The sequence below is a fragment of the Anthonomus grandis genome, chromosome 2 (genome assembly GCF_022605725.1).
Source record: "Anthonomus grandis grandis chromosome 2, icAntGran1.3, whole genome shotgun sequence".
Classification (NCBI taxonomy): Eukaryota; Metazoa; Arthropoda; class Insecta; order Coleoptera; family Curculionidae; genus Anthonomus; species Anthonomus grandis.
The window spans coordinates 30,905,606-30,928,464 of NC_065547.1; the positions used below are offsets into that span (position 1 = coordinate 30,905,606).

At 32.3% G+C, this 22,859-nt stretch overlaps 1 protein-coding gene across 2 annotated transcripts in view; it reads right to left on the reverse strand.

The window, feature by feature from the left end:
- The window catches only part of LOC126748057 (1-phosphatidylinositol 4,5-bisphosphate phosphodiesterase classes I and II), an 87,398-nt gene extending 65,318 nt beyond the window's left edge, over positions 1-22,080 (reverse strand). The window contains exons 1-2 of one of the 2 annotated variants that reach the window (XM_050457034.1): positions 21,573-22,080; positions 3,091-3,240 (exon numbers count right to left, since the gene is read on the reverse strand). In XM_050457034.1, the coding sequence (XP_050312991.1) occupies positions 3,091-3,240; positions 21,573-21,677 (255 nt within the window). In that variant the 5' untranslated portion in view covers positions 21,678-22,080. The remainder of the gene's footprint in view (positions 1-3,090; positions 3,241-21,572) is intronic. The other variant, XM_050457046.1, reaches the window with a different exon arrangement.
- Between the last annotated feature and the right edge of the window lie 779 nt (positions 22,081-22,859).

Below are 22,859 nucleotides of genomic sequence, written 5' to 3' on the forward strand. Positions count from 1 at the left end.
CCCCAAAAAACTCCGATTCTCCGTTTTTATGTCGGTATCTCAAAAATAACTTAAGCTATAGAGAAAACAGGTTTAAAAATTAAATTTTAATACCGTGTATCCTAATTTTGAGCGACATTTTACTAAGGCATATTTGGCGCAACATTGATATTTTCAAGAATTTAACCGAGAATTGCTTTTTGGTGCATACATTACCGAGACCAAAAACTTAATATCTGTTATAGAAATTAATTCCAACAACTGCAATTTATGATAGAGATACAAGACATAAAACTCATTGACATTGTTACACCATAACACAACTCTTTTCTAATAGTATATATATAGTAGTTATACTTACAATGCCGCAACAATTTATAATCGACTTTTTTTCTTCAATTTCATCATTTAATTTCAATATTTCGTTTTAAAAGTAACTATAAAACTTTGTTCTTTGTCGAACTGTATATTACTACTGCATGCCAAAGCATTTGTAATTATTATTAAGGTTAAGAGATAAAAGTAGCTTTAGCTAATCTTCGTCGTTTTGGGCAAATGTAGTGTAAAGTGCATTTGATACCAAATAAAGACTTATTTATTTTATATTTAAAAATTACTTAATTTTTTTACATATTGTCACATTTTTTCTTTTTTTTAATTAAATTAAACGTAACACAACTATCATTATAATGAAAAAAAAGGTAATTCCAAGAAATTTTAGGCAACATCGCAATAACTTTTCTAAAAATAAAAATTGTTTTTAAGATCCTCATATCCTGAGCAAATTTGATTTCTTTCTATGATTTTCTTTTGTACGATGCAAATAGATCAGCAAGTTTTCGAGTCATAAATAAAAACCATGTGTTATGCAAGGAAATTTTAATTTTCCTCAGAGAAGCATGGGAGAAGCAAAAAACATGAACATTTTTTTCACCCAGTCCCAGACGTGAAACCAAGATGACTCATTAGCGCTTTTAAATTCTTTGGCCTCTAGTAAATCTTGCTGAGACTCCAGAAATCCATCAAAATTCTTAAATGAACTTCTGACTCTGTAATTCCAATTGACTGAATCGATTAACTAATCCATCGTCTTTTAAGAGCGAACCCAGAGTTTCTTAGATTGATTCATAGAAGAATAAGACGACCTCAAGCTCTTAAAACCTAGTCCAAGATGTAAAATCAAGATGATTTGCCATTTCCAATTTCTTTGGTCTGTTTAGCTCTGTTTGAGGCTATTCACCAGAATACTTATAGGAACTTCTGGTTCATTTTAGTACCTTAGCATCTATTTACAGCTTTGACAAGGATACTTTACTTCTCCTTAATTCCTTTGATCTCTGGACATTTTTAGTGAGGTTCCAGTAGTCCATAATTAGGCTTATGTAAGATCTTTCACATTTTGATCCTAAAGACACCTAACTTTTTATTTTTCTTTCTTTTAAAAAGGATTCAGGCCTTTGAATAGAGCTGAAGATGGCAAAATTTCAATTTATCGATGTCATCAAAATCATTCAAATATCAGTCTGTCTCGGGGTCATTGTATCTTGCAGATTCATGTCATCTCCAATGATATTTTTCTTTAGGTAGTTCGGATCTTCTGCAAAAAAATTTTAGTTCCATATAAACTGGCATAGAACCTGGAGGAATGAATGCTTTTATTGTTCTCCCCTGTTGTTCAATATTTTCATGAATGATATTTTGGCTTGCTTTGAAAATAGTAATTTTTTGTTATTTGCCGATGATTTAAAGTTTTATAGGGTGATCAGTTCAGAACAAGACATGGTTCTCTTGCAAGATGATCTGAATAGATTGTGTGAAGGGTGTGTTGGTAATAGTTTGGCTTTGAATGTGGGTAAATGCAGTTACATTAGTTTCTACAAAAGAAACAAACAGGTAATTTCCTCCTATACTATCGATAATGTTAATTTTAGGTACACTGAAGTAGTAAAGGACCTTGGTATCTTTTTTGATGAACAATTGAATTTTAATACCCATGTGAATACTATTATAACTAAAGTATCTAAGACCCTTGGTTTTGTCCTGCGCAATTGTAAGGACCGGTCGGTTAATACTTGCAAAAGGTTGTACATATCACTTGTTGTCTCTTTGTTGGAGTATGAATCAATCCTCTTTACATCCCTCTTTACATGAATAATTGTATGGCACTGGAGAGAGTTCAAAATAAATTTCTACGATTCCGCCTTTATAAACTTCACATTCCAGTTCCTAATGACCATTGTTATGATGAAGAAATGAACTTGCTGAATATGCAAAGTTTACTTAAGAGACGCACTGAGAATGATTTAATGTTTATTTATAAACTTTTGAATGGCCTTGTGATTTGTGCCGAACTTCTTAATAAAATTTTATTTATATTCCACACCGTAATCTGAGGGTAAATCGATTGTTTTCTTTACCTCATCATCGTACGTACCAACTATACTATGCACTCGCCTGTCGAAAGAACCTTGAGGCAAGTAAACTCTACTGGAATTGAAGTTTTTGGAATTTCCCTAGTGCATTTTAGGAATCTTATTAAGGGTTTATAGGATTTTGTTTTTTTGATATAAATTTGGTTTATGATTAATAATTTGAAATACATTGAATTTGTGGTTAGGTAGTCAAGCTTTTATTTCTTTTTCAGAAATATATATATATTTTTATAATGGGGTTGATCCCGTGTATTGATTAAATAAATTAAATATTTTTACTCCAAAACCTTCTATCGTACCAAAAAAAGGCAGGGAATGAAATTTGCTTCAAGCTGTATAAGGATCTTAAAAATAATTTTTAGGAAAATCAGTGACTTAAAATTTTTGTTAAGGATTATTCAATTAAAAATCGCGTACGGACACCATTGATAAAAATGTAAAAAAATCTTCGGGGTGCAATATTCAATTTTTGCATTTTTTTTTTACATAATATAACAAAATTTCCTGGCCATAATAAAAAACCTATACCACTGGTAATCAACTGGGCATTTATTTATATAATATGCAACATTGCCAAGAAACAAATAACCTAACAACACAAAACACTTCAACGATATTATAGACCTACTGTAAATAGAACATTCCTGGGACATCCCTGGAACGTCCTTGAAGTTCTTACCTTGGGTATTTTAGCGTACCGTCCAGTCCTGGTATCCTTAATATGGGCGATATCGATCAGGTCCATTTCGTGGTTCTGGTCCACCCAGTACAAGTAAAACCCCTTGGGGTCCACCCTTAGGGTCACTGGGGTCCCTACCATGCCACCATCCTTAAATTAATTAAAAAAAAAAGTTGTAATTTATTGCGTTACCATAAAGATAAGAAGCAATCATGATCGTTTCCTTTTTAAATTGAATAACAATGTAACCGATGCGATGTATACGCGGTTTAGTTTTTTTAATTCAACTAATTAGACGTAATTTAGTTATAAAAGCGTAAATTTAGATTTTATTGTACATGTTAAGTGATTAAAACGTTTAATTGATTTTAATGGCTGTCAGATTCTAAGAGGTTTAAACAAACGAAAAATTTATGTTTTTTGGTGAAATTATTGTAGTTTAGCTTGTAAATTGGACATTTAAAATTAACGGTTGAAATTATGCTTTTTCTTGATCTATAAATTCTGTATTTTATGAGCTGAAAGTGTAAACGCAATGTACATGTAGTGTTTAAATAATTTGCAAAAATCTTGATTTTATCAAGGGATGATTTTATAAAAATTATAAACATTTTAAAAACATTATAATCGATTTAGTTTCATATTAAAGCTGATAAGTTTCTTTATCAAAAATATCTCTGTTGGGAAACAACCCAACAACATCCTTTTTCTGTCATCGAGATGTATTTATTTTTAATTGATTTATAGTCATAATTTTAAGGACATCATTGAACCCTAGAAAGTTCCCACAGGTCAGAAAATAATCAATTTGAAGTGGTTACTTTTAAACGTTTCAAACTTTTAAAGAAAACAAATATAACCCATAAATTGCTATGAAACTGTCAGGCTCTTAGGTCTTAAGCCCGTGTTTATATCCCTTATTGATGAAAGATGCACTTATTGAACATCTTTACATCCACTAAGTAAAGCAAGCTGGTAAAAAGGTCGCACGGTCAAAGTTTAGATATACAGTCGATCACAGTGGCTGTAGAAGTCAGGTTAGGCCACTGTCCCTGAGTTGCAGTGTGTGAGTCGAGTCGCGAGTCGCAGTCGCGATAGAAGTGAGAAGTTGTTTACGAGTTACCCGTATTCCCTTTACTCTTTAAACCCTAATATGGGTCTCTCTCTCTCTCCAGACTCTTGATGGCCAAATACTGGTCCAAGAGTTGCAGTATACAGTCGAGTTGAATTACTGTCACAGTCGAGTCGCTAGGTGTAGTCGCCATCGGAGTGAGAAGTTGCTCACGGTTTTGCCTATTATCCCTATTACCCCCAATACCCAAGACGGGTTTTTCTCTTTCTGTCTCTATCTCTCTCTCTCTCTTTACACCTTTGGTGGCCTCCTATACCCTATACCCTGATACTCTAAACCCAGTTAAAACTACCTTTATTATTGTCGCTAGTTATGAGTTCGGTCATCGTGTGTTGATACAATAGGTTAAAGTAATTAACCCATTGTAATTAGAGTATAAGCACCATTGTTAGTATTTAGTAAGAAGCGAGTGGAGTTACCTTCTAAGAAGCAAAGTGAGTGTATATAAGGTAAAATTAAGTATACACAAAGATAGCAAAGACAATTCATAGTTTACAACTGCTTTAATGAATAACTGTTTCCATTTCCTGTCTTCGGATCTAATAAATGAGCATATTTTGTATTGTAACTAGTAGCAGCATAGAATATGTAAAGTCTCAACCTATAATCTGATCATATACTCCTTATCTGATCATAATCTAGTTCAAGCTACTTTAAATCTCTGTCTTCTCAGTCTTTCTACCTTCTGGGCCCTATAACACAAACACTACAATTGTTACAAGTTTACAAGTTACAATTAATTTACCGTACCTACAAGTCGTGATGAATTCAGTAGCACATCAGAAGCAACTACAATTGTAATTTTTTTACAATTGTAGGACTACGCGTACATATGTATAACAGACTTCTTAAAACGAGTTTAAGCTGTTTAGGATTAAAAGTTATGGGTTGTTTGTTAGTTTGTTCGTTCGTATAAGCGATACGGTGAGAAGGCTGATTTCGGTTAGTAAAAATGTCGTCTAAACAAATTATTTTCGAAAGAAAAATGCAGTTTTTGACAAAAATTAAAGAAAACAAGGAAATTCTATTTGCTGCTTTCTCAGATAGACCTAAAAAGCAAGACAAAGTCGAGAAATGGAAGGAAATAGCCCAAGTAGCCCAAAGTATATGCTTAGTTTCAGTAGAGAAGGATTGGACCTACGTAAGAGATACTGTCTGGCAGAATTTGAAGAAATTCGGCAGATGGCTGAATCTGCAATGGTGAGTCTTTCGTTATTGAGCAATCAACATAATTTATTTACAAGTAATTTTGACATTAGGTACTAAACCCATTATAGATAAAATATACACAATGACATAATATACTATTTCGCTATTTAGCTTAAAATAGACAACGCGAAAAAAACAGGGACTGGTGGGAAAGGCATGTTAACGAAAATAGATAAGATGATTTTGGATATTGTTGGAAAGGAATCTCCAATTATTTGTGGACTTGGAGTCTCTGAGTCGTTCGAGGTAGCCCAGACTCAGTCAACAGAAACGCCTGTACCGAATGAGACTGTCCACCCAAGCGGACATGTGGACCATCTACTTCAAGGAAAGCCAGTAAGTCATTCGTTATTATCAACTCGTATAGACTAGTATATGGGTTTTATGTGTCTTTTGAAATAAAAAGTACAGCAAAATGCAAAATTTTATAACAAATCCATTTCCAATCCATCCATCTATCCATTTCTAATTTCCACTTTTCAATTGTAGGAAAGAGAAAAGTTGTCGCAAGCACGGGTGAAAGTGACGATAAAAATGAAAAGCTAAAACTACAAATTGAACATATAAAATACAAAACTATAAAACCAAGCTGGAAATATTAAAATTAGAAAAGGACCTCGGGTTACCGTTTTCTGAATTTACCTCGCAGTTCCAAAATAACTTCCAATCAGAAAACGGCAAGACCTATTTATCTTTATAATAATTTATCTAGTACCTATAGCTTAGATATAGTTTAAATCCTTCGTTAATAAAAGTTGTTAATAAATGAAATAAATATTTTCGTCTTTATTTTGTAGATATGTATATTTTTGAACTTTAGTATAGAAATGAAACACGTTTTTAATAAATTTTAGAGCACCCTATATACATATTTCACTACTAGCGTCTGTTGTTTCTGTTAAAATAATTAATCAGTTCGCCTAATCTAGCTTGCGCTCCAACAGGTGGATTGTCATCGAGATGTTCATAATTTTCTTCATTGTCTGATAACTCTTCAACATCGTCTACCATGAAATCATCCGCGTCCCCATCACCTTTTGAAATGTTGCATAAAGTGGCACAGCATCTGAAAACATTTGCAGCAAAAACAGGGCTCACGCGTAGGAGTTCAAACAAAGAAATTTTTCTTTTAAAATCCCAAACGCATTTTCTATTACTCTTCCTGTTCGTTTGTGAGCTCTGTTGAAATCCTGTTGGGCTTGATTTAGTGGATTTTCATATGTTGGTGGAATCAACCATTGTTTTAGCGGATAAGCTGAGTCTCCCAGAATCACCGAATTAGGATGGGGTCTCCAACCATTTTCCATTCTTCGAAATAAATTACTGTTACGAAGTACTCTTGCGTCATGAACGCTACCGGGCCAGTTAGCACTAACATAATAAAATTTTAGGTCAGGACCACAAACAGCCATGCAATTAATTGAATGTTTACCATGGCGATCTACAAAGGCTGGCTCGTCTATAGTCGGGGCATCTATATTTATCAGTGTTCCATCGACAGCACCACATAATTCGGGAAAACCGGCGATGCCATGAAATCTTTGAATAATATCCAATGTATTATGTGGCCATCACACGATTTCGTCAAATTTTATATCATTTACCGCATTAACAGTGTCATGTACGCATCGGCACACAGTCATTTTTGACACTCCATGCATATCACAAACCCCATGATACTGACCTCCATTTCCTAGCCAATGTAGAGCAATTAATATCTTCTGCTGTGGAGTCAATCCATACCACCGAATTGTATTATTATTTAGCGCGGCTCCAATATCCCGAACAAGACTTTGACATTGCTGTCTGCTAAGACGGAACCTTTCCTTGAACTCGCCATCGCTAAGAAAATTAAAGTCTGTTCTTATGTTGAATCGGTATTCCCTGTGGGGGCACCTTCATTGTCACTTTACGAGTCACTTGACCACATACCGAGAATGAAAACTAATGTTCACAGTGAGAAAGTTGATATTAAAATACTGCGTTTACCGAATTTACCCACTAATATAAATGGGTAGAACATTATTTACAATTGTGGGAAATACTTTAACACAAATATACAAGTGCTGAAGTTGTGTTACAGAATACGTCTACATACGTAAAAAATCTTCCGTAATTACTAGAGCCGCACAGGTTAATTACAAGATTGTTCTGTTACGGAAAAATTACAAGTGTAGAAAATATTTTTACAATTGTATAACTTGTAGTGGTTGTGTTACAGGGCCCTGGAGGCTGTAGTGATATTATTTTAAGTATGTGTTTGAAATTGTAGTCTCCTTATTTCTTTTTATCTTTTTCCCTCGACCAGGTTTCATGTCTTAACTGTTCTTCTAGCTAGGTTGTCAAAATAGAGATATGCTTTATTGATTGGAATTGGTAGACGTTTTTTGATTTCCAGTTCATAGGACACAGCGTTCTGTTCTGTTTTCCACCCAAGATACTCTGGGAAAAGTAAGTAATTGAACAGGATTAGTTTCACTATTTTCATAATGGTTTGATCTCTCCATATTTTTATGAGTTTAGTTGTTGCTAATCTGGTCATTGGCACTCTTCTCTTTATTTCTTCTAAGCAGCCTCGATTAATTACCTTAACATTGATGATGGACTTTTCTGATGATGTATTAGCTTTTCTGAGGATGACCTCTATCTTAACAGCTCTGGACACCGCTTGTCCCGTTCTGACCATAGCGTTATTATGTTGATAGTATCCTAATTAAAAATATCAGATTCTTGGTAACACCCATCACTCTCCACAGAAGTGTGACCAGTTCATAGATTCGAACGCTAATGCCATTCGCCCGTTTTACATATTTTAGTGCAAAACGCGTGAATTACATCTATTCCTTAGTGTTCCAGTTGTCTTTCTGTTTTTGAGTGTTGTTAAGCTATAACAACACCTTCTACATTTGATTTTAAAATCTCAGCTTCTTTTTTTGTGCTGGTTTGTTCTTCAGATGTTAACGGGCTAACTGACCTAACTTGATAGAACCATTTGCAATGTTGTTTCCATACTTCCGCTATTTCAATTCGATCTACTACAACCTTTCTGTTTGTGTTTGTTAAAATTTGTGTTCGTGGTTTAAATTCTCTAACTAAATATCGTATTTTATCATACAGATTGCGAGACACTCCATGCTAGGTGTTGTGATAGTTCTGTCCATATATTTTTTTTAATAGTTATTTTTGTCCCGTCTACATTCCAGTTTGATTCGTTGGTTAAGATGTTTAATTACTTGGTTTCTTTCTTCTTGCATATTTGAGTTAATTTGTCTTTGGTCTATCAATTTTATTGTTCTACTGATTTTTCTTCATTGTCTGTAGAGCTGTCAGACTTTTGGGTTGTTTGTAAATGTCGGCCACGGTCAGCGGAACAGATAATATATTTTAGGTTTATTAACAGTTTGATGAGACCGTGACTTTGTGTTTTTACCTTTGTTTTGTTTTCGTTTGGTCTCTTAGAGAAAAAATAGATGATACGTTTCTATTTAATTATTAACAGTACTAAAGTCAGTGCTAGATGCAGATGTTTAGTTTCTGAAATCTTGCAAACGCCTTTCAGTGTTTACAAAGTTCTCTCAAAGTAAGTCTCATTTAGCCAAAAAGGCTGAGGTTTTTGCTTAGCAAAAATAGCTAGTTTTAGAGATTATAAAGTATACGTAGAATTTTAGAGTTAGAACGGATGTGGTCTATCAGGCATGGAGTGATTTTCAAAGAAACATGGTTAAGGTTATTAACTACAAATATATTAGCAAGTTAATAAATTTGAAAGATAAATCACAAAACGAAAATCTAATCATAACTGAACATCTGAAAGACCTAAGACAGCACTATAACTGACGCTCTCTGAGAGTTTCCATGTTCTTATGATGATGGTGGCGGTTTTTCCTGGATAATTTCTCGGTTTCTCGGCCGACCCTCAGGATTTATGTGATTGAGGGCCCAGGAGCACACAGGTAGATTTTAGACAGTGGAGAAAGTAATTCCAGGGGTCAGTCCGCATCAAAATAAAAGTAAAAAACCACAATAAAATACGTTTCCTCAAAAACTAAATATTTACTTTGCGAATCCCTTGTAATCTCTCTCTTTGATTATAGAGATGTTCTTTATGCTAATTTAATTTCTGGTGGTAACATATTTATCGATTATCTGTTGTCAAGTTTACACGCATTTTCAAAAGAGGAAATTTTCAGCTATACATCAACACTTATACACAAAAAGTAGAAATAGATCAATCGCACGATGGGAAAAAGGCGATTTAAGCCGATCTTTTCACAAGTAAATTCCGATATTGTCATAACATTATATCAGGGGACAACCGTCCTCATAAAGGTAGAATAATAAAAACTTATGAAGAAATCTATAATAATTATAAAACATTTAATTTCCATAAAAATGCTTTTTATTAGATAAGTACCTTTACTCTACTGAAGTACCTTAAAAAAACGCATAAAGAGTTTATAGACGGTAATATTGTTTATAATTTAAAGCATTATCTATAAATAATAAATATTTATTATGTAAATATTTTTTGACGACGTCACTGGTAAAGATGACTAGTGTCAGTGGAAGCAACAATACGATCGAGCGGCGTTGGGATGTTGTTGCCTTTTTCTCTAATATACGGTATTTACATTCATTTAACTTTGAATTTATTGCATTGACTAATGACAGTATATTGCAAGTATGTTTAATGTGTCCATTTCATTCAATGCGTCCTTTGCAATAAAAATTTTGGTTACAGGATGTTTTAAGTAGAAAATATGACGTCAACATTAATTTTTATGTGATTTCTTAGAAAATAAGTAGACCTTATTATTTTTGAAGTTTCCAATTTTAGAACTTACTCGATAACGGTTGTCATGCATTTGCGAGTATATTTATCATATTAGTTGTCATTTCATGCATAATTTTTTAATAAAATGGATTTATCTACGAGAGAACGAATTGAAATACTCATGATAATTGGTTTTGAAGACGGAAAGCGTACACAACAAGAAGTCTGCAATCTATTTAACGCAACTCATGCTTATCGTCCTGCAATTACTAGATCCACCGTTAGCAAAGTCGAATAAAAATTTAGGGAACACCCAGAAGTATCTGAAGATGCTACGCAGAATGTTCTATTAGAAACGGAGAACAATCCACATGACCAAGAGGACGATTGAGTGGCCATCAAGGTCACCGGATATAAACCTATTAAATTTTTCCTTATTTGAAGTCCAAAGTTTATGTGACGACAAAATAATGTTGATGATTTAAAGTAATTTACCGACTTCAGAAATGCATTGAACAAATTGAATATCAGTTGCAATAAATATTGCATAAATTCTTATTTTTAAATGTTGTATGCTTCATTAGTCTATTACATCAAATTTGACAAACCGCTAATTCTATACAAAAATTATTCAATTCGTTCTTTCTCAGATAAATGCATTTTATTAAAAAATTATGTGTGAAATAATAATTAATATGACAATTATATTCGCAAATGCGTGACAAACCATTATCAAGTAGGTTCTAACACTTTCAGTTCGAAACTATTCGGAAAATAATAAGGTCTATCTACTTACTTTCTAAGAAATTACATGAAAAATTAATTTTGGCGTCATAGTTTCTACTTGAGACACCCTGTAACCAAAACTTTCATCCAAAGAACACATTGATTCAAAATGGACAACAAATTAAACATTACGTGCAAAAATGAATCTAGAATAAATTTTTATGTTTTAATTTCATATGTTTCATTAGTCATATTTGACAAACCAGTGCTTTAGGTATATAAATAAATAAAATAAAATAATCTTTATTGTATGCAACAAATAAATTACATCTATTCTATAAACATACAAAGGTGGAATGTACCGCTAGGCGTGTTTTAATAACCACCACAATAAATAATAAGGACAATTTTCTTAAAAATAAAAACTTAAACAAACTAAAATAATTCAGAGCAACCATACCTAAATCAAAGTTACACCCGTATTAAAATATCACCAGTCTCCAAAATTTTTTTAAATTTAGACTTAAAAGAGGCCATGCCTAAATCTTTCATTTCTGCAGGTAGGCCACTGTAAATACAGGCAGAAGTATATTATGAAAGAACCTTTCAGAAATTCAGTCCTATGCTGGGGGATTGCCAGTGTGCTTTTATAGCGAATATTTACATTATGTGTCTCTCCCCTTTGAAAAGGAATTCTGACAGATATTCTGGTTCATGAAAATTAAGTAATTTATGTATAGTGCAGCTTATGTCCAAAAATCTTCTTTTTGCCATATTAAGATTATAGACCTGCTTTACATGCTCACTCACATGAATCCTCCGCGACAAATTTCGACTAGTAAATCTTACACAGAAATTTTCAATTTTCTGGATGTTATATTTATTTTGTTTTTAACAAATATTTATTTTGTTCAGTTAAAAAACGATCATATACAATATTTAAGTATCCAGCAAAACTAAGCCCTAAACTCCCTGTAAGTATTTTTTTGTACTAGCGGGAAAAATTCTTAAATTTATGTAATTCAGCGCAAAATATTAGAGATAACGTATATTAAAAATGTTGTATCACTAGATTGGAAAATGACTGGGTTAACTATAAAAAAGAAAGAAATAATGTGGTTTATGTTTTAAGAAATGAAAAGGAAAAATATTTCAACCAAAACATTGATGAGTGCAAAGGAAACTCTAAAAGGATGTGGTCCATTTTAAAGTCACTAGCTGGTAGTGGGAATAAATCTGCAGATTATTCAACACTTGATTTTGGTTAATATTCTAATAGTGTGGAGCAAATAAACAAAAAACATGATGCTGACAGTTTACAAGAAATATCCGAAAGCATTGAAATCAAACATTAATAGAGTGTACTTTCTCAAACTTTCAAACCTTAACGTTGTCTCAACTCAGAAAACTAGTATATAATCTTAAAAACAAAAGCACTAGTGACAATAATCTGTCAATAAAACTAGTAAAAGACCTGTTATGTATCGTGGGCCTAGTGAATACATCAATAAAAACGGGAAATTTTCTTAGATAAATTAAAAAGTCGTCTCATAGTACCCAAGGTTTCAAAACCGTCTACAGTGGGTGACCTCCGTCCTATCAACTTATTACCAGTTGTGGTAAAAATAAAATTCTAGAGACGGTTGTTTGTGGACAGTTAAAGGACTATTTTGAGACTAACGGTTTATTATATGAAGGACAATCGGGATTTAGGAACCAACATTCATGTGAATCAGCTCTACAGTATGTGTGTGCAAATTGAAGAAGAGAGATGTCGGAGTCTAAGGTAAACATAAGTGTTTTTGTAGACTTAAAGCGCGCATTTCAAACTATAGACAGAAATGTACTTATTGAAAAGCATAAACTTTATGGTCTAAGTGGTGTGTCGCGTAGATCTCACTGTACAAGGGTTAATAATAAAAAATCATCGTTAAGGGAAAATGTATGGGGTGTCCCACAAGGAAGTGTGCTAGGGCCACTACTATTCATTATTTATGTAAATGACATTCATCTTTGTCAAAAAAATGTTTTATAAGTATGTTTGCCGATGACACTCAGATATCAGTTTTAGGTACGAATTTTTTTAGAAATAACAAAATCTCTAAACGATGAACTTCAAATTTTATATGAGTGGCTGTGTCAAAATAAACTTAAATTAAATAACTCGAAAAATTCATCCATTATCCCAAAGATGCTGGTCATACACTTTTATAAAAGGTAAAAAACACGAAATCCACATATACCTAATCATTTATAAAAGATAGATTTTCCACCAAGAGTGAATCAAGTTTCCCCCTGAGAAGATCTTTGACTAAGTCCTTCTTTTTGTTTGAAAAAACGTCTTCACGTCTAGCGATATAAGCTGGGCTGTATCTGGAACGTGAACATTCTGAATGTTTTTGGCAAAATTCACTGAATTTGTTACAGAATATGGCGCTTTTAAGTTTGAGACATTTCTAAGAACGTTGTCAAGCCAAGATGATAACTGGTAACAAGGGGAGTCAACAAAGAAAACCACAGGTCTAATTGGCATGTTAGTTTTATGGACTTTTGGCAACCCATATAATAGAGGTGTTTTAGGGTTCATGGGATATAGTTTTTGTTTTGTGGAATTAAAATATTCTAAGGTTACCAAGGTCATGTCTAAGACTTTTTTTAATTTATTAAAGAATGGACCTGTCGGATCTCTGTCGACCTTTTCAAAGTCTTCTGTGTTTAGAAAATCCATTACTTTATTTATGTAATCGTCTCTTTTTAAGGCAAGTAAGCATGATCCCTTATCGGCTTTTGTGAAAACTATATCGTTGTCCCTCATTTTCTTTTTTATAGATCTTAATATTTTGTTGTTGTTTTGATTTATTCTCTGTTTATTGTTTAAGGAAACAATTTTGATTTAAAAAGGAAATTATTCTTGCTCTTAAAATGTTCTTATTTGATATATCCGTTGACTGTAGAGCATTTTCAGCCTCTACAGCCAATGTTTCCCTAACACATCGGTCGGTTCTAGTATGGTAGGAAGATTAAATTTTAAATTGTTGTTAAGTAATTTTAATTCGACTTCAGAAAAAGAAACACCACTAAGGTTCATAAATCTATCATGAAAAACATGACTAAAATTACTTTTGCGATATTCGTGGAAATCATTGAATCTAAGTGAAGTTATATATTTGTTTTTAAGGTTACTAAGTTTCTTGTGTAATCTATTAAAAGTAGTAGAGCCGAAAGTTGTTACTTCATCTCTGAATTTACAATCCAAATAAATAAATTCCGCATAATGTAATACGTTGTTAAGTTTGAAAAATAAAAACTTTAATTTTACATTGACGTTGTTTAAGTTCCTGTAGTGGTCTTTGATTTCTTCTTTCAACCATGATTTTCTAGCCAGGTCTAAGGCTTTTCTACCTGCATGAGTCCTTGTTTTGCATCGCAAGAAACGAAATTTGGCGTAAGGTGAAAAAGTAAGCATTGTTGAATAAACCATATCTTCAGTAGGTTATTCTTCCTTGAGATAAGGTTTTTCTGGTAGAGGCGGATAAGTGAAGCTTGATTAGCATTATTTAACTCGAAAAATTCATCCATTATCCCAAAGATGCTGGTCATACACTTTTATAAAAGGTAAAAAACACGAAATCTACAGCATCACAAATACATTGAATAAAATTATGAAGGTTACATGTTTCGCTCGACTAGAGCATCATCAGACCTAAACAATAATTAAAATTATGTAACCCGAAAAAAGGAGAATTCATCAAAAACTTACCATAACATACACAAAACACCTGACATTATAAGTAAACAAAGCTTACAATAAAGTGGCACTATCTATGTACAAAGAACTCAACTAAACAATCAAATCACTTTATACATTTTAGAAATCTAACCATCATTTAAGAGTCTAGAACTACTTAAGGTTATTAAAAACTAGGTGGCCATCAAAATCAAACCGTTTTTTCAAACAAAAAGAAGGACTAGCAATGGGCTCTTGTTTATTGCCATTTCTTAGTGAAGTATTTCTTAGCAACTTAGAAACAAAAATAATGAGCAGTAATTTTAAAAATAACATCATCTTTTATAAACGGTATGTGAATGATATATGTTTGATTTGGAATGCAACTCTCTTCACTCTAAAATTGAGTTCACAATCGAACGGGAACAGAACAACACCTTACCATTCTTAGATTAATTACTTAAGAGGGAAAGAAATAAGATATCCTTTGAAATATTTCGTAAACAAGCAACAACAGATAATATTATACAATATAATTCAACATCACCGTCCTCACATAAATTTGCTGCTTTAATTCCATTCTTTATTTTACAGACTTTTTAACATCCCACTTTCTCGTGAAGCTTTTAAAAAAGAATTCCTTACCATTAAACAACGAGCAGTCAGTAACTTTTTCCCTCTTAAGCCTATATATAAAATGTATTTTCGGTATGTGAACAAGTATAAATTATCATTTAATTTTATGAAACAACAAACAAACTATATCAAAACTTTTAGGTCGTTTACTTATTTTGGACCAATTTCGTCACAATTATCCCGCTTTTTTTCTCCCTTTGGCACAACCCCAGCTTTTAAAACCAATAATACATTAAAAAGACATCTAATTAAAACTAAAGATAAACTACCCCCGCTATCTTCTCCAGGAGTTTATGAGATTAGGTGTAAAGAGTGCCCTGCACGTCGGCCAGTCTGGTAGGAAGATTTCTACTAGGATTAGTGAACACAAGGCCCAATATAATAAATTTAAAAATACCAAAATCGCAGTGACCAGATCAGCTTTTGCTAATCACCTCCTCGACTCCAAACATAATTTTCCTGACAGCCAAAATATAAAAATACTCCATCAATGCAACAAAAGTAAAAAACTAGACTTGTTGGAGTCAATGAAGATTAGTAAAGCTTTTGAAAGCCCAGATATGTCCTGTGTTAATGAAAGGTTTGATTTTGATGGCCACCTAGTTTTTAATAACCTTAAGTAGTTGTAGACTCTTAAATGATGGTTAGATTTCTAAAATGTATAAAGTGATTTGATTGTTTAATTGAGTTCTTTGTACATATATAGTGCCACTTTATTGTAAGCTTTGTTTACTTAAATGTCAGGTGTTTTGTGTATGTTTTTTGTATGTTATGGTAATTTTTTGTTGAATTCTCCTTTTTTCGGATTACATAATTTTAATTATTGTTTAGGTCTGATGATGCTCTAGTCGAGCGAAACATGTAACCTTCGTAATTTTATTAAATGTATTTGTAATGCTGTAGATTTCGTGTTTTTTACCTTTTATTAAATTAAATAGTTTTAAAACAAAATGTATGGTAATCGAGTCTAAAACATTGTGTCAAAAATATTGTAAAAGATTAATATAAATGGAGATGATATTGCTTTTGTGTCTAGTATTAAGTATTTAGGTGTAATGTTAGGTGTAGACCCACAACTAACATTCAGTACTCATGTCGATTATATGCGTAAAAAAATTGTATTTTTCTATCGTATTTTAAAATCTCTGTCTCCTTGGGCCAAAATGTTAGTTTATAACACTATTGTTTTCCCCCATTTTTCATATGCAAGCTCTTTGTTAATTTCTTGCACAAAAGAAGATATCCATAGATTACAACTACAACAAAATAAAGTTATGCGCATTTTATTAAATTGTGATAAATATACATCTATTCAAAGCATGTTGACTACTTTAGGCCGGCTAGATGTTAAGCAATGCATTGAAAAGGCAAATTATATTTTAATCTTTAAAATTGTGAACAACTTACAACCAGCCGATTTAAAGTCATATCTAATAACTAGAGAGAACTTTCATGATCATAATTTGAGGTCAAATAGTTAATTTAACATCCCCAGGGGAAGGACGACAGCTTTACAAAAATCGTTGTTTTACAATGGAATTCAATCTTATAATTCCTTGCCCGAATGGGTGAAAAATGCAGATTCACTAAAGAGTTTTAATAAAAATCTTATGGTGTATTTAAGGAACTAACTATTAATTATAATTACATTAAGGGTAAGTTACGTAACCTAACCTTGGTGAATTTTCGGTTAGAAGCGGTATTTTTACGGTTCCTAAAAATATCGGTTTGACATGGAACGCTCTGGTTTCTTGTTGGTTTGGTCTTGTTTTCGTTTGTTGATATTAGGTTATAAATTCCATTTTTGTGTTATAGGTATCTTCTTAAGTATTATGGGTCTTGCAAAGCTCACTTTATTATCCAGAAAATCTTGACTCTTCCATCTTTATTTATACTGAAGACTGTTTGCTTGATGCATAAGAAGTATTCTATAGTTATCCAATCGGAAAATGTTAATAATTAAATATTAAAAAAGTAAATTTACCAATCTCTACTACTTCCTTAACTAAAAAATAAATTTTTTACGAAAGTAAAAAATATTTAACAATCTTTCACGGCCTCTTCATAAGACAGTTTCACAGAACACAAAGAGAAAAATGGTCCTTGGTCTGTTTTCTGTGGACAGTTTCTTACAAGTTATAGAAGAGCGATAAGGAAGATCTTAGTTGTAAAAGGCTACTAACTATAGAAAAATACTTCTTGGACCATTTTTAGGTTTATTTGACTTTGACTTTATTGAATTACTGTGGGAGGTTCAGATTTGGTGCAAAAAAAAGTTGATTTAGGGTGGTTTTTGGAGTATTGCATGATGAATAATTAAGATATAGATTTTGAACAATTTTAGTTACTACTATTCTAAAGGTTTTTATTATGCTTTCTTATGTGATATTTAAATGTTTTATACATTCTGATATTTTAATTTTATTGATCAATTTATTTTTTATGTTTTCATATTTGTTTCTTTTATTGTATGTTTGTTTACTCTATGTTAAATTCAGCTTTGTCAACAACATTTTTTTATGTTATTTGAAAATAAAGCATATTTGATTTGATTTGATGTACCTATTATTATTTATAATACTAATAATGAATGCAAATGTAAATGTTGTTGGTATATTTGAGCTCCTGCTCCTAAGCAGTGATAAAAGCTCTAGTAGTAGAGATGATGAAGAAATGGGTCCTGTACGTAAGTGTTTTTTTTTAAAACGAAGGTTTTTTTTTTAAACGAATCTTTTTAACAAAAAATATAAATATATAGCTCCATTATATCAAGATCAAGTCCTGGATTTGAATTGCAATCAGATGTATTGAATGAAACAATCAAATGTTCAAATTTCATAAACAGGAAAAAACCATGAAAAAATCAAACCAAAACTTCATAACATAACCTATAAACATTGTATTATAATATTAGAGTTGTTTTTTTTTAAATCAGTGGTTAGGTTGAATAGCTATGCTAAACCTCGCTTAAATAGTAGTTTTTATAAATTTTTATGATATATAAAGACTATTATTATTATATTATATTATATTATTTTTATAACACAGGATTTCCGGATGTCGTAGATTAAACTCAGAATATAAGTACGTTTAATCGCGTTTTATAACCGAACCAAATTTCAGAAATTGTATAGTAATGAACGGTAACCGCACAACCAGAGGAACCGGCTAAGTTAAGGAACTTACCCTAAGTTTAGGTATTATTATTATGTAATAGCTTTAAGCTGGCCCAGTGCTAAATAAACGCTTATTTATTTTATTTATAATGAGTTTAATTTATAATATGACTGTTGACAAATCTTAATTACATGCACATTAAATGACATTCGATTATCCATACAAAGGCCCATGTTTTTTTCTTGATCTACCCATTTCAATTTAACACCATTAATGTTTAATTTACTTGGTGCTCATTATTCAAGGTAATTTCATTTCTGGAGAACAGGATTGTCTTTATTTTACCAGAATTAATAACAAGTGAGTTTTTGTCAGCCCAAACAGAGATCTTCTGTAAGTCAGCATTAATTAAATATACAGGGTGTTACTCAAAGGTATGTAATAATTTAAAAGGGACATTCCTGGACCGATTTTAAGTCAAAAAGTTCATATAAACATGGGTCCTAAAATGATTAGTTTTTAAGATACAGATACATAAGTTTTATTTTTTTTTATTCGTTTTTAATAAATTTTTCAAATACGGTTTAAAATATTGAACTGAATTTTGGCACAGGATATTATGGCATAAAAACACATTTTTTAGATGTTCACCTACTTTTTTTTTAGCAACCAGTGGCGTAGATATGATGAATTTTTAATACAATTTTACAAAAAAATACTACGCCATTGACTTACGAAAAAAATTATAATTTTATCTTAATTATCAATCAATTATAAACAAAAAATTCCGCTATGACTTTTGCTGTAAATCTTACCGGTTGGGTGTAATCGTTAATTAAAAAAACGTCTTTTATGCATAAAATGCATCTTTAAAAATTATGAAAATAAATCAAGTTAGCTTTGCTCGTTGCCAGCAACTGTTTTTTTGTTGTTGTAAACATTATGACACTGACATTAATGATTATTTTTGATTGTGTTAAGTTTGATTTTATTTTCAGTTTTTATTAGGTACATTTTTCAAATATTTATTTTCAAGCTATTTTTTACAAACTGGTGAACAAAAAGCAACAACAATTAAATACAATACATACATACATAATTTACAATAAATGTTGGAAATGACCACCTCTTGCCTCTATGCAGGCTTCTGCTTTTCTTCTCATAGAATCACGAACTCTTTCGAAAATTCCAGGCGTATTTCGTATAGTTTCACATCCGTCAATAATTCTATTTCTTAGTTCTTCTAATGTCACAATTGGTGTCTGATAAACCAATGTTTTTAGGTGTCCCCACAAAAAAAAATCTAGGCTATTTAAGTCAGGTGATCTAGGTGGCCAAAACTGTGGTCCTCCACGGCCTATCGGTAGACTCTATTTAAATGATCACGAGCCAATATGCTAAAGTGGGCTGGAGCACCATCATGCATAAACCAAAGTTGTTGCCGTAACTGAAGAGGAGAGAAGCAAAGGCAAATCATTTTGGAGAAAATTACAATAATTCTGTCCGTTAAGGCGTCCTGGTAAAAAAGATGGTCCAATTAAATGATCGGATACGATACCGATCCAAACGTTTATTGAAAATTGTTCCTGAAAATGTGTCTCTGTAATCGCATGAGGGTTTTCTTGAGCCCAGTAATGATTGTTATGGAAATTGATTATTGCATTTCTGGAGAAATTAGCTTCGTCCATAAACAAGATGTTCGCACCAAATTAAGGATTTTGTGTTACTTTTTGGAGATACCATCTACAAAATTGCTTACGCGGTTTATAATCTCTAAGAAGCAATGCCTGAACCCTTTGTATGTGAAAAGGATAACAAAGAATCCCTTAAAATTTCCCATACCGTCTTGTAGCAGATGTTCAATACCCTAGCAATTTTTCGTGTACTTGTGGTCGGATCCTCTTCAACTGCATGTAGGATAGCCTCTTCAACTGCCGGTGTCCTAACTGTACGGGGCCTTCCCTCGGCAGAATTAGCCTTAAAACTCCCAGATTTAGCCAGACGACGATGAATATTTATAAATATTCTTCTTTCTGAGACAGCGCGATTAGGATACCTTTCTTGATACAAACGCCGCGCCTCCATAGCATTACCATTGGCAAGTCCATAAAGGAAATGCATTTGCGTCATTTCCAAATTAGAATAATCTACCATTTTTAACTAGTACAATTCACGTTTTGAGATCCAAAGGGTACTAAAAACAAACTGTCAAGAATAATCACTAACGCAAGTGTCATAATGTTTAAAACAACAAAAAACAATTTCTGGTAACGAGCAAAGGTAACTTGATTTATTTTCATAATTTTTAAAGATGCATTTTATGCATAAAAGACGTTTTTTTAATTACCGATTACACTCAAACGGCAAGATTTAAAGCAAAAGTCATGGAAGAATTTTTTGTTTATAATTGATTGATAATTAAGATAAAATCATAATTTTTTTCGTAAGTCAATGGCGTAGTATTTTTTTTGTAAAATTGTATTAAAAATTCATCATAGCTACTCCACTGGTTGCTAAAAAAAAGTAGGTGAACATCTAAAAAATGTGTTTTTATGCCATAATATCCTGTGCCAAAATTCAGTTCAATATTTTAAACCGTATTTGAAAAATTTATTAAAAACGAAAAAAAAAATAAAACTTTAACACCCTGTACCTTAAAAACTAAGCATTTTAGGACCCATGTTTATATATGAACTTTTCGACTTAAAATCGGTCCAGGAATGTCCCTTTTAAATTATGACACCTTTAAGTAACACCCTGTATATGATATGGTTTGCTATGTTAACTGTTATTGACAGTTTCTAGTTGAGAGGGTGCCTTAAGTAGAAACTAGTACTAGTATTTTAAATAAATTTGTTCCTTTCATCGTGAATACACTGTGTAAAGATTTAAAAAATAAACGGTCTAATTTTTTTTAAATAAAATTTTGGAAATTTAATTAATTTTTAACAAAGAATTTACAAATATTAATTTATAAATATATATTGTCCTACTAATTTTTCCTGTTTTCTTTAAAAATCCAATTACTTTTTTTAAGAAATAAACGATTACTGTTTGTCGTGACCCAATTCCAGCATTCAAAGAATCACGGAATGAAGTACGATGATTTAATTCACGGATGATGACTTAAAACGTTAGAAAAAAAAGATGAAATTCCTCACCTCTTCCCATTTGATAAACTTCTCCCCAGCCACCAGGGACTCCGGCACCTCAACCACTTTATGGCTGACGAAATTCCTCAAGTTCTGCGCTTGGGCTCGTGCCATTTTTCACCTCAAAATAAACCGAAATTTCTTGAATGAATTTACTATTGTTGAGCAAATACTCAAAGAGAATCAAAGCGAGAGCGTAATCATCTTCAACAATATCATCATCAACATCATCATATTGCGGCTAGCGGACGGATTGAAGAAGAAAGGCGTCGTCATCGTCGTCGGCGTCGCGATGAGCCCAACATGTGTCGTCAGCTGCACCATCACAAAAACGAGATTTTTTTCTCCCGGATTTAATACATTTCCCGGACGTGTATTTTTCAAAATCAGGAATAAGGTCTGGTCTATTTGTTATTCCTCGAATATTCCGTGGAACCGCACGAATAAATAATGAAAAAGTGCATTTTCGACGTGCGGCCGCTCATTCACTTATTCGGCTTGTTGCTCCACACTGCTGCCTGTTCGGTTTCCTGATTAGATTGCGCCGTTGCCGCGTGCGGGACGCGGGTGGCAGGAATTCGGCATTTCGGTGGCAGGAGTTGAAAATTAGGCGTGAATTGAACAGATTTTGTGCAGAAGGTGCTCACGTATTGAAGTGTTTAATGCGTTGAAAGGAATTCTGGGAGTGGAATAAAGGAATTGAATTTGTATAACTACTTAACTTTTGTATAGAAAATATTTGAAATATTAATAATAATAATATGTCTTTATTAAAAAAAAACTATATTAATCTTACAATATTACTTAATACTACATTACCAAAGAAGGCGAAAATTAGATTAGAGCGACTCTTTAACTCTTAACTTTCCTAACAATCACAGTTTAAATGGAGAAAACGAAAAAAAAATGAAAAAAGTAACAAGTATATATAAAGTATTTGTCTTCGAGAAAACTAGACTATACTTTGAATTGATTTAAAAACAACAAAAAACAAACAACAAGTATTAAAGAACTTAACGGCGTTATAAATAAAAGATCGCTCGAACAGAGCCGTAAAATGGTGCGGCATCGGCATGGTCAAGATTTTGTATCTAATATTTCGAGTGTGAACCCGGTTTCTTGGTATTAACTTTTCAAAAAGATATTCAGGACTTTGACTGACATATAATCGGTAAAGAAAAGTAGACGTAAAGTATTTGAATAGGTAAATTAAACTTACGTGAGTATTGACAATGCAATTCATTCAGCGAGCTCCATCACCATGTATACAGCAAGAGATTGAGAGTACCATGAAAC